The sequence below is a fragment of the Cibotium barometz genome, chromosome 16 (genome assembly GCF_041138505.1).
Source record: "Cibotium barometz isolate CiBa-2024 chromosome 16, ASM4113850v1, whole genome shotgun sequence".
NCBI lineage: Eukaryota > Viridiplantae > Streptophyta > Polypodiopsida > Cyatheales > Cibotiaceae > Cibotium > Cibotium barometz.
In genome coordinates, this window is record NC_141061.1 from 51,015,228 (window position 1) to 51,028,708 (window position 13,481).

The 13,481-nt window shown below is 42.2% G+C and overlaps 1 protein-coding gene across 3 annotated transcripts in view; it reads right to left on the reverse strand.

Annotated features, from left to right (window-relative positions):
• The window catches only part of LOC147630714 (sodium/hydrogen exchanger 1-like), a 73,779-nt gene extending 62,899 nt beyond the window's left edge, over nucleotides 1-10,880 (reverse strand). The window contains exons 1-4 of one of the 3 annotated variants that reach the window (XM_086810686.1): nucleotides 10,727-10,863; nucleotides 10,494-10,556; nucleotides 10,148-10,421; nucleotides 9,722-9,840 (exon numbers count right to left, since the gene is read on the reverse strand). In XM_086810686.1, coding sequence (XP_086666812.1) covers nucleotides 9,722-9,840; nucleotides 10,148-10,345 — 317 coding nt within the window. In that variant the 5' untranslated portion in view covers nucleotides 10,346-10,421; nucleotides 10,494-10,556; nucleotides 10,727-10,863. Of the gene's footprint in view, nucleotides 1-9,721; nucleotides 9,841-10,147 lie in introns of all 3 variants that reach the window. The other 2 variants (XM_086810685.1, XM_086810684.1) reach the window with 2 other exon arrangements.
• Between the last annotated feature and the right edge of the window lie 2,601 nt (nucleotides 10,881-13,481).

Consider the following 13,481-nt stretch of genomic DNA (forward strand, 5'->3'; position numbering starts at 1 on the left):
AGCCATTGCCCTCATTGGTCTCTGCTTGGCGGACTCTCTCATTCATCACGTCGACTTTACATCCACGGCTAAGGAGATCTGGCATCGATTGGAGAGCATCTTTGCTAACAAGGTCACTAATTCCAAAGTTTTTCTGAAATTGAAGTTTTATGAGCTGAAAATGCAAGACAATGAAGAGCTAAGTGATCATCTCTCCAAATTTAATTCTCTTGTTCAACAATTATCAAGTTTGAAGTGTTCTCCAGATGATGAGGACAAGATGGCAGTACTAATCAAAAGCATGCAAGGCATTTCTCGCTTTGAGCAGACCATTGAAGTATTGGTTGCTCTTCTCATTGAGAAAGACCGCTGGAATAAGGAAACCACTTCCACATCCTTGAACTCAAGCACTGAAGAGGCACTTATCTCCGCCAGCAGATGGAAAACCAACAAGAACATCATATGCAGATACTGTAAGCAAAAAGGTCATATTGAAGCCAATTGCTTGAAGAAGAAGGAGAAAGAACAACAACAACACCATGCTAATCTTGTTGCTAATGAAGCACAAGACAAGCTTCTCGAAGATCATGCACTTTCTACCCCTGTCACCCTCAATGAGGATGACAAAGATTATTGTTTCTGATTTCTTCTATGTGTGTATGGGTGCTCTACCCTTGCATTATGCATAAAATGAATGAAATAAACAGTGTGATGTGTGATGGTCAATAAGGGTCCTCTGCCCTGGGTTGTCCCCCAAAAATGTGTGTTGTTTTTTTTACTTTGATATGAAGTATTAACACCAAGTCCAAAGTAAGGGGGGTATGGTGACGAGTGATGGTTCTCTCTGCCGGTTGCAAGCTGACTGAGTAGTCACTGACACACGGGAGGTGCTGGTCAGTTGGACTGGCTCTTTGCAGTATTGCGGTGGACGGGAGATTGGTTTACTCCTTGCATATGGGTCTCACTCTCTTTGCTCTGAGGGGGGATGTTGGAGAAATCATAGTCAAAGAGTGTGTTCTAGTGTGTACTAGGAACTAGTTTATGAGTCTTTGTGTAAGAGAGTGCCACGTGTCACTTTGGGACTTATCCCATAAGCATATGGTACTTAAGTGTGTGTGTGTTCACTCTGTAAGAGTGATGTATTTTCTTGTGTGTCAAATCAATCAATTCAAGCTACCTTGGTCTACATGTAAGTACTTGTTCATTGCTTTCATTTCCATTTCATTATGTTTGCTATCTTCCCTTTCTGCACCTAGAGTTAGCTTGCTTTCCTGCTCCAACAAATCCAACATCTCTCGTGGGGAGGGTAAGGCCCTCAAAGCTTGTACATGATATTATCATCCTTGGGTAATAAAATACTCAGGGGGAGGGAGGGGTCAGCCCATTCCGGCCTCTATGCGATGTCACATGTGCAAGCTCCATTTTCAGCATTTGTGATGTTTTGTCCAGCTTTTATATTTTATGCAAAGTGATGATGGATATGTGTTAAGGCTGTGGCCATGTTTAAATGTTTTAATATGCATTGATGGTATCAACAAGTGTGTCAAAGGCCCTAGTCCCCCGGGCACCGTGAGTTTCACCGCACCTACGTCTTGCCTATCTGGCAGTGTGCTAGACCTGCCAATACCATCCAGCCACTAAGGCCACCATTTAGTGTCCAAACCAAGCCACACCTCTACCAGTACCATCTGGCCACTAAGGCCACCATTTTTGTGTCCAAACCAGGCCTATGTGTTAAGTTGCTCAACCATGGAATCTCCTCATAAAGAGGGGCTTACAAAACATGGTTAAGTTGCTCAACCATGGCAAACGTTATGCTGCGAGACCAAAAATAATACTCACATTTACGCTTTTTGAAGGCTTGAATCCTTTATTTAAGGCTTAGGATTTGATTTAACAAAGCCTATGTGGTTGCTTGATTAGGGGGTATACCATGTGTATGCTAACCTACAATGGCGGTGTAAACTTACAAAATGAAAAATCCTTTTTTTTTCCCAAAAAACACAGCTTATGCACAATAGAAGACAATGATAGAGAGAGAAGTAGAGTATATTGCAATAAGCAAAGATACTATGATGGCTATGTTTCACTCTTGCGGAGCATAGAACCAGAATTGTGACAGAATGTATGGTCATTCTAGAGGGAAACTCTTAAATACCGGATTTTTGGGTACTTAAATATTTTTTGTAAAAAGTCTTATTTATTTAGTGAGATCTTTTTATTGCCAATCTTTGTGATTGGATCTAATTTTATGTTGCATGCTCTATGTCTTCTACATCGTGAATTGAATATTCATGAGACTAGGTAGAGGTTCTCTGCTGGTTTGCATATTGTGGCATGTATGGTTCGCCCATATGCCATGTTTTTCACCGAGAGGGGTGATGGAGAGGTATACTAAATAGAAAACCCTTGAACGACACTAGGTAGAAGTTCCTTTTGTATGCTGGTTCGCATATCATGGTGTCTTATGGTTCGCCCATATGCCATGATTTTCACCAAGAGGGGTGATACGGAAGTATACAAGAGACTGAACCCTTGAAAGGGGCGGAGAGATGATTTGTATTCATTGTAGGACACAAGAAACTTATGGGTGGGGCCGCCTGTATTGAGGCCAAGAACCAAAAGGCTTAAGGATCACGGACGGCTTGTGGTGGGCTAGCCAGATGTTGACTAGTACCAGTGGGGGGGTTTGACCATGGCATCCAAAGGAAGGTTTGGTTGCATCAAGGTCCGGTCTTAGTAGGAAACTGGCCCTTCCACCTTAGACCTATTACATTTTAGTTTTTTTTTGTTCCAACTCAAACCTTTGGGTTAGGATGGAATTGGATTGGTAGGCAAATATCCTTATCGGGATTGAGTCATTCCAATAGCTTGGATCCACTATAGGGGTTCCACACTAGGTTAGGTAAGGGCCAACGAACTTAGGATGAGGTCTCGATTGGCCATGAGTGAATACAACGCTAACTAGAGGCTAATTATGGCTAAAAAGCTTATAATAAAAGCATTGAGCCAATAATAGCATGGTTAGTACTATATAAGTAAGTTTGGGCTCACTTATGAGGATTATGAGGTATCTGCATAGAGAGGGATCTCTCTAAGGCGTGCAACACCTCAGGGCTAGAGTAGATGCAAGCAAGCAAGCAGCACCCAGTCTGGTGGTAAGAGACGCCAAGTCACACTGTCAGGGTGTAACCGGCCTTCAAAAATTTGACGGGCGGTGAAACAAACACTCGCACACAAAACACTTCAACACCCTTGCTCTCTTCGTTAGGAGAGCCTCACAGCTTTCACTTCACATAAGCCATACTCAATCGAGACCTTGACTTTGGAGGGATTGATAGCGATCTCACGGCTGGTGTGGGTGCCTTCCGTCGAGGCTCAGAAGGCGTAGTGTCCTCAGGGGCAGTCTGCTGTCCTGTAACACAAAGGTGCTGTATGCAAGGGGGCGAAGGGTACCCAGTGTGCTTGTCCATAGGCCCGCTCCCATCCTGCTGGTCTAAGCCTGTCCGGTCTGGCCTGGGAGATGCCCTAGCGATGCAGCCTGTTCCATGCTGCAGAAAGCTGCCTGCCTGGCTGCTTCCACACACCAACCGTCACCTGCATGTGGCCTGCTCCACGACCGCCAGCACCTGGCTGGTTCGCTGCTGTGCGCCCATCCCCTGCACCGCCTTCCCAAACCTGTGGTACACCTTCTTGGACTTGCTTTTTGCGACTGGTTGCTGCCGTGCATCCCCACCCATGATGCCTTCTCTCAGCCCTTGCGCCTGGCTAATATTGTGCACCCCCAGCCAACGCCTTGCCTTGCCTACAGCCGTGCGTCAACAACCAGCCAACCAAAGAGAAGAAGCGCCATACACCACCACCTCGACTCTACCACCCTTCGCTTTATAAGGAGGCGCCTCAGCTTGCTTTTTCTCCAAAAAACTAAAAGCAATAGCAAAAGCACATCCTCCAAAAATAATTATTATTATTTTATCATCAAAGGTTTTAAAACCTTAAAAACTTTAAATCCTTTTGTCCTCTTCACACTTGGGCTGGCCACACATGGGTTTCTTCTCGATTCCAAACTGATGCCGTTCACACTATCCATCCCATGCCCGTGCCCACCTGCTTACTGTTGTCGAGAAAAAAACACAGGGTCGTAACATACCCCCCTCTTGAAAAATAGCAAGCGTCCTCGATTGCACTCAATAACACAGTAAGGCATCATATGAGCAAAGATTCCCCATATGACAAAAGCAATGCCCCTCCATGATACCAGGATCCAATGGCACCAGAATACAATAATACCTCAAAAAGTGTATTGATACATGCACAAATAGAGTTCGATCCATATATCTATGAACCAAACCAACTCTAGGACTGCTCGCAAGACTTATGCCCTCCATAGAGTCTTGAAGTGTTAGCTCAGGTTGCCACAAACTTTGAGCTCAACCAAACCATGCCATTCCAAAGGAGACCAACTCCACAAATAGCATCATCTCATTATCCAATTGACCAATCCTGTGGTCAAAAACAGCCAGAACCATATGACAAAGATCAATGTCCCAATCTTCCTCAGTCATACCTTAGTTCCAAAGACAAAAACCATCTCTATTAACCATAGATGTAGACAAAGTTGTCCATAGTTGCAGTTATAGTTCATGGTGACTGTGAACCATACCCAACTTTACCATCTCCTGTGACTAGTACACAATATCATAGAAGTCCCGTAAGCAGATGTACTATCAGCCTCAGTACCTTCGGGTGAATACAAAGATGTCACCAAGCGACTCCTAGATAACAACCGATCCTGTCTATAACAAAGGAGTGGAGGTGCTACCCCCCTCTTGAGCATCAGGTAATGCTCCAAACCCATGCTCTGCTGAACCTGAATGAGCCGTAACAAGAGTTGGCTCCAACTCAAAGGCATCAAGATAAAGCTGCAATACCTTAGATGAATCTGCTAAGTCACCCTCCTCCATCCACTTCGCATCCATCAGTGAACAGTTCTTGAACTTCACAAGATAGCGACGGGAAACTTTCGTACCTTTCTTTCCTTATGTGCCAGTACCTGCTCGGGAATAAGAACCTCATCAAGTTCCTCCACTTCCGTCAGAGCCTCATCTGATACATCCTCAGGCACCCAAAACCTGCTTGCACTCCACCCAAGTGGTAAGCACAAGTCCCTGATAAAGCATAGTAGATCACCACTGCTAAACATAGAAAGAAGCTGCCTTCCGAACCCCATGAAGCCTCCGTGAAGATACCACTGGTGACTAAGTGTCAAAAGCCATAGCCTTCTACCCATCTCTTGCACCATAACACTTCAACTGCTGCTTGTTTCTGGCTGACTACTTCCTGTCCTTGGTGCCTTTTCTTCTGAGCTTCATCTTTAGCTTTTGCTCTTCACCTCATATAGGCAAAGACATACAATCCTGCACTCTCCTGTACTTCCTTTTCACTTTCCACATGTTGAAGCTTTTGATGTGACAACCACGGGCTCGCCTCCTTGAGAAAGTCGACAATATCCCGGCAATGGAACCATGTAACCGGCCTTCAAAAATTTGACGGGCGGTGAAACAAACACTCGCACACAAAACACTCCAACCCCTTTACTCTCTTCGTTAGGAGAGCCTCACAGCCTTCACTTCACATAAGCCATACTCAATAGAGATTGATAGCGTTCTCACAGCTGGTGTGGGTGCCTTCAATCGAGGCTCATAAGGCGTAGTGTCCTCAGCGGCGGTCTGTTGTCCTGTAACAAAAAGGTGTTGTATGCAAGGGGGCTAAGGGAACCCAATGAGCTTGTCCATAGGTCCACTCCCATCTTGCTAGTCTAAGCCTGTCCGGTCTAGAAGATGCCCCAGCGATGCGGCCTGCTCCATGCTGCAAAAAGCCGCCCGCATGGCTGCTTCCACACACACAACCGTCACCTGCATGTGGCCTGCTCCACGACCGCCAGCACCTGGCTGGTTCGCTGCTGTGTGCCCATCCCCTGCACCGCCTTCCCCAACCTGTGGTACGCATTCTTGGACTTGCTTTTTGGCGACTGGTTGCTGCCGTGCATCCCCACCCATGATGCCTTCTCTCAGCCCTTGCGCCTTGCTACTATCGTGCACCCCCAGCCAATGCCTTGCCTTGCCTATAGCGGTGCCTCAGTAGCCGTGTGCCAACAACCAGCCAACCAAGGAGAAGAAGCGCCATACACCACCACCTCGACTCTACCACCCTTTGCTTTATAAGGAGGCGCCTCAGCTTGCTTTTTCTCCAAAAAACTAAAAGCAATAGCAAAAGCACATCCTCCAAAAATAATAATTATTATTTTATCATCAAAGGTTAAAAACTTTAAATCCTTTTGTCCTCTTCACACTTGGGCTGGCCACACATGGGTTTCTTCTCGATTCCAAACTGATGCCGTTCACACTGTCCATCCCGTGCCCATGCCCACCTACTTACTGTCCAGAGAAAAACACAGGGTCGTAACACGGGGCTTAGGGGTGGCTCTAGAAGGCAATCTATGGCTGGGAGGAGAGTACAATATATCATGGTCATCAATCCACATTCGATGCGGGTTATTTCAAACCCTTTTACTGTTTCTAGGTATGTGGTCCTTTGGGCGCGGGGGGGAGGGGGGGGGGGGGGGGGGGCAGGGGGGCCTATTGTGGCATATTGTGCTATTTCATTTGTGGTGGTTGATTATGTCATGTTCTGGCTTTTGATCTTGTTAATGGTTAATCAATTCTCCGAGGAAACACACCTCCCTGTTACATAATACTTCTTCCTATTCTCCGCACAAAGGATCAAACTTTGTTGTTGAAGAGTATGTGAGGAATCTCGAAACTGCTTCTGCACAAAGGATCAAACTTTGTTGTTGATGAGTATGTCAAGAATCTCGAAACTTCTTATGCACAACTATGGACAGAAATCGCAAAGTATAATGAAAAACCATAGGAAGGTTGTCAATAAGGAATGTCGAAAGACAAATGATTGCGTACTTCTAAAGTTCGAGAAAGATATCTCAAGAAATGGAGGTCTTGCTTTCCGACAAGCACTATAGACCTTTTCATATTACAGAAAAAATCAATGAGTTGGCTTTCAAACTCAAATTACTGGAACATTGGAAGATACTCAAATTACTGGAACATTGGAAGATTCACAATGCTATTCATGTGAGCATCTTGAGAAAGTATCATGGCCCATAGCTGGCAGAACCTGTTACTATGGATCCATAGAGAGTTGGAGGAGGTACTCCAAATCAGGCAGATAGTTTTCCATAAAGACCAATAGCTCAAAGGCGGAAAATTTCAATGGAAGTTTCTGGTGAAGTTCAAGAACTACCCATCAACACATGCAAAGTAGGTATGTTAATACTACTTGTGACAATCCTTGAAGCATATCTAGAAGCTTTTCAATTGTGCTCAACTGATCAGAAGCCCCGGGGGCTGTGGGAAGAGAGAAGGGGGGAGGGCGGGGGGGGGGGGATGTCTCACATGGCTATGGCATAGCTCCCACTTACCGGAAGTTGGGTAGAGAGAGGCATGTTCCCAAGTTGAAGCAAAGGAGGCTTGTTCTTGAGTTGAGGCAAGAGAATTCCTAACTTGGCATTCAACATATTCCTTAGTTGGAATGTGAGGATTTTCCACATGCAAATATTTTGCAAACTCTGTAAGATGGAAATTTCATGATACACCATTATGTCATGTTCTGTCTGTTGTTTGGGACTGAACAGGCACGTGTGATTTGTTTTTAGACTTGGACATTGAATGGATTTGATTACCTCTGAATGTTTCTGAGTTTCGTGAACACATGAAATCCAAAGGCACAAAGTTGTTTATTATGTGCACTAATGATTGGCTTATGTGTTTTGTAGGGAGTAAATATCAACCTTACACTATCTTTAAAATTGATTTCCACAAACAGGGTGTTTTTAACTCAAAAAACACCCAGGAGGTATACTATGGGCTGAGTGCCAAGAAGGAGTGTGTGCTTTTGTCTAGCATTGAGTTCCCAGGCTTGTTCTCAGTTTTTGCTTCCTTTCCAAGGAACTTCCGGCTGATGCACACAGTTTCCAAGGAGCCTCTTCAACTGCATGTTGATCTCAAGGCAGACAGGGAGGGCTGAAAGGTGATTGTACATATTACATCCGAAGCCTGATGCTGGTTAACATGTCTGAACTGGGGTAAGGTTTAACTTGGGTGTTAGGATAAGGCATCTAAAGGGGACTTCTAGGTTTAAAGAGATATTAGGCTAATTATAGCTCCTAGTTTTATAGGACTATACAAGTCGATTATTGGCACAATTCAAGGGGATTGATCCTGGACTCATGGCCTAGGTGTTGTGTGATGACACCTGAAGGTGTGTCCTCTTAGTGCTATGGGACACAAGGGCATACTGAATGTGTGAGCTGTCTCTAGAGTCTAGATGCCTCTAGACCTCCAGCTTAAGAGTGAGGTTAACTAGATGCCAGGTTCCTTGTGTTCCTCAAGGTGGTTTTGAAGGACATGATCCTTGCAGTACGACCAGTACGCAGCTGAATGTGAACTGTATGAAGAACCACAGGGCTGATGTCATGTGTACCCCGACAGCAGCAGGGTAGGCTGTTGTGGTCAAGCTGCACCCATGGGAAGTTTCATCGACAAGTTGAAGATCTTTCCATGGTATTTGGGCTGTGCGCAGGAGACACTGCTTGTGTTTGCTGGGAAAAGAGAATTTCCAAGATGCTGTCCCCGCCCGTATATCCAGCCTTAAGACTTGTAGTATAATAAGGTTGTCGATGGTGCTAAAATTTTGTTCCAAGGAGAGCTAACAAAGACACTGCTAAACTTGCCTACTGCATCTGTTAAGGAGAGGTTTAATCCTATTGGCTGTACCATCAATAAGCAATATCAATGCAGCTCCTGTTCAAATGTATGAATACATCAATTCCAAAAAACAATACAATGTATAGACTTAAAAGCTCAGTTGTTGTAGTTGAAAGGATTTTAACTAAACCATGACAAAAAGTGTGTAGATAGGGTGCCTTCAATGTGCAGTGATGTGAGCCAGTAGTTTGTGTTGTTAAAGTATGAATATCAAAACACCATACCACAACATCTAAATTGGCTCTTCTCCTTTGTTGAGGTTATTCGTATTAAACAGCATACATCTCCCATGCTTTATGCATACGTAAATATGAAATTTTCATACCCTTCTCTTTGTTGAGGTTATTCGTGTTAAACAGCATACATCTCCCATGTGTTATACATACATAAATATGAAATTTTCATTATGAAAACACTACAGTGATGCAACCATGCTTTTCTTCTATGCATGGATGCCAGTTCAGCAACTTTTCCCATCTACCAAGGTAGGGTGGTCAACATCCACCAAGTGGTCAATGTCCATGCCTAACGGGTGGTCATGATGGTCCCACTCCACAGTAGTTCTCTTTATGTTTAACCCAGCCTTTAAGTGGTTTGTATACAGCATATGGCTATGAAACTTTATAAAAGGTGCTGTGTGATATGACATGTGAAATCCTCAAGGCGCAACTGTTGGTCAGGGCCTTGACATCACAAATTTACATGTGGGTGTTGTTAATTTTCCCCTCAAATAACTGGTTGGTGATGTATAGGAAACATTGAGCTTGACATGATTGGAGGTATAATTGACTGGACGTTCTGTGTGCATGTAAAACAAATTTGAAATCACTAACCCAAAGTATTAAATCAAGTTAAAAATCACTAATCCAAGGTATTAAATCAAGATTAAAGTCACTAACCCAGCATTGAAGATTATAGGTGGAAGAAGGTAGTAAAAGAAACGATCCTCATCGAACTGTAGAAAATGTGAATTCTGGCCTTGGCTGGTTACAAAGACGACTATCCCCGCACAAAGGCCCTGCAAAGATAATTGGAAATAAGCATCACTATGATGTTTAATGTGGTTCAGCTGTCGGGTTTAAAGCATAATGAATTTCTATAAAAAGGGTTATATATTATTATTGACATTGATTAGTTGAGCAATTTGTATTGATTAATAGATTAAAGCATTGGGGTTCTCCCCATAAGCGTTGGATTTTAGATGTACCCTTTGGTTTTGATACATGGATGAGGTTAAACTCCACTTCAAAAATTAAGGATGTTAAACTCCACTTTAAAAACTAAGAATGAATGATTTACGGTTAATACGAGAGATTAGGACTCACAAGTATAATGGAAGTGATGGATTCATTCACCCATTTGTTTGTGTGAAGGAGATGACCTATGAGCATGCATGCGAGGAGGAGGGCGACGGTCATGGAGATTGCAGCAACGAGGCTGTAATTCTCTGTGAGCAGAACAGTCGTCTTCTGATATATCAATGGCTTCAGCGCTTGCTTAGCCTCCCAGACTGCAAACTCCATATTCACGAGCTTTCTTTTCGTTTTCTTTTACGAGTCCCGTTGATACTTTTCTGACTTCCTGCTAAGGCTTTTCCAGCTGTTTGTTTCTTGATTAGGGGCTTTCCTACGCTCTTTGTTTGATTTGATAGAAAGCTGAGAAGAGAAAAACCTGGATGTTTCAACCCATGGCGATGCTGGTAGGGTTAGGGTTTTTTGTGTGCGCAGCAGAAACCTGCAGAGAAACAGATTAAAAAAGAATGTTGTTTGCGAGTTAAATTTATCCAAGGACGAACTGATTTCTTCTTTACAGCTGCGCAAGCATTCTAGCTTTTTTCGTGAGCAACCAAAAAAAAAAAGGAAAATTGGGAGAAGGGGGGGGAGGGGGGAAGCCAGGACAAAAACCTGCAGCTTTTGAAAGATCGGGACATGCAAAAAAAAGGGGGAAAATTATGACAGGTTGCTTTGGAGAAGAAGGTGACGACCGTGGTGCATCCAGACGTTTCTGAGAGTACTATTAACGAGAATGATAGTTAGTTAATAAATACTCCAATTACTCGCCTTAATCCCCAAGTAGTGTCCGTAATCATCTACTAGCAGTTGTCTTAACAACTTTATATTGCCCGCGCGTCCTCTGCCACGTGCCAATATTTCCAGCTTTCCACGTCAGTCGTAAAAGGAGGACTTTTCTGAATGCCAGGTCAGCTCGAAATTGGGCCCCACCATCGGGATGTCACAACATGACCAGTGTTCGAAAAAAAAGTAATTTCCCAAAAAGTGAAAAACCTTTATCTAAACATTGTGAAATTATAAAATCTTGAAATCTCAAGGTTTTTGTTCTATATAACTTCTCAAAATTTGGAAGTATTTGTACCTTCAAGTTTAAAATTTGAAGGTGTTTTTCAAAATATGGAAGTGCAAACTACACTAAACTTCGTTTTTTTTTTTCAAACAATGGTCAAGACCCAGTGAAATTTCATATGTCATGGGTTTCACACTCAACCCCCAAGTTTAAATTTAATGTGTCCTCTGTTTCATACACAAAAGGCCCAAGGTACCTTGTAGGCCTTCAATTTTCGAAAATTCACACACGGTTGCCATGTGTGGGGACAGTCCCTCAAGGTTCTGTGGATGTATTTATAATGCCCAAAAGGTCCCTCAAGGTTCTGGGGACAGTCCCTCAAGGTTCTATGGATGTATTATAACGGCCAAAAAGTCCAAATTTGAGCACAACTAGCATCAAAAATCAAGCCTTCTCACCATCCTCACATCACCTCTAGCTTTGGATCCCCACATCTACATTGGAGTCACTTTGGTCCCTTCCCATCTGCCTCCACATCAACATCCTCACATAATGACAAACTCGAATTTCACAATCATAACCAAGGATGATTCTTAATGGGTTGGTTCACTTCAAAATGATGGGATTAGTAGAAATAATGCCCCATTTTACCTTGCTTTTAAATGTGACCACTCAAGTAAGTTAATAAATTGCTCCTCACCACTCAAATAACCAACCACGATTCAATTAATTAGTTATTATCTAATCTCAAACTTTAATTTGTTCGATTATGTTATTGTTGTTGTTATTATTGTCATTATTATTATTATCACTAGTTTCATGTAAATCACCTTTTGCTTAGACATTTTGTAAATATGTGAATTGTTTACACACTTGTTATATTTAGAAGGCTTAGTGTCCAGGTGTCACCACACCTCTTGTTAGTGAGTTCATGTTAAGTTGCCCCTCTCACTAATTTTTAAATGTCAAATTGAAACTGTTTATTATCTTTGTACAACGTCCATTATCTACATCATAATGATGAGTTTTTTCTTCCACATCAATTTGCTTACACACATTTTCTAACTCATTTTTTACATGATGCCACCGAGTCTCAATCCACCTATGCAGAATCTAGTCAAAAAGTAGCATCATTTGGTAAAAATTACTTCACAATGAAAAGTACATCCCCAAGTGTCTTTTTGTTTAGGTTTGTGTACATTTAGCCATTGAAATTAGATACGAAGATCAAAGCTATACTTAAAATCCATGCTTACATTAAAAAACAACACACTTAATTGTCCTTAAATAGTCTCAATGATAGTATAATCCATGTTTAAATTAAGGATAACACAATTGTACGTAAATAGGCCCAAGGATTATAGTATAAACAAAACTTAAATCCATTACAAAATCTACACTCTAATATCTAGATTGAGGATCTTTAAGTAGCCAAGATATTTTTAAAAAAAATAGCATTCCACCTCGAAGATTCATTCCCAAAAACATCCAAGATTCACTCCACCTTCAACATCATCTCCATGTCCCATGTGAAACTTTTAAGATCATCTCCATGTCTCATGTGAACCTTTTATTATTGCTTACATCATTCGAATCTTTCATCTTTTTCACCTTCTTTCGTATACTTACTTTCACCAATCCCAAACTAACATTTTTCACCTATGTGAAACTTTCATTATTGCTTACATCATTCGAATCTTCCACCTTTTTCATCCTCTTTCTTTCACCAATCCAAAACGAATGTTTGACCAAACAAACCTTATGAATGATCACATTTTGTCTCCCCTAAATCTTCAAACGTAGGCAAACCACATGCTTCTCCTTAAACACAAAATGCAAACCCATTATTTCTAACACTTGCCATTGGGGATGCATTGTAAAGTACACAATCTCTAGAACCCTTCATCTTAAGCTCCATCAAGGTGGTCTAGTCTCTCTCTGATCACAATTGCCATCCAAACCCTTGTTGGATCACACTATTCATTTTACCATGTAGTAGCTATAGGCAATTTACACCAATAAGAAAGCTCCCCATCATACAGAGTGTTGCCATCTATACTTTTACATGTTATTACAATTTGGCTCATATTTGATTGATCTTGATCATTTACAAAGGTAATCTCAAAAAATTTTGGAAAGGAAAATGGTAAATGAAGAATCATGTGCCGATGATCACAACTCAATGTCTAAAAAATCGAGTCATATGTGGTTGATCTTGATCATTTACAAAGTTTACCTTTAAAAACTTTGGAAAGGAAAATGCTAATTAAGAATCATGTGTTGATGATCCAAAAGTTGATGAGAAGAAAGACACCCACTCCAATTTGATGTCAAAGGAAAAGCATGTATCGGTGTAGA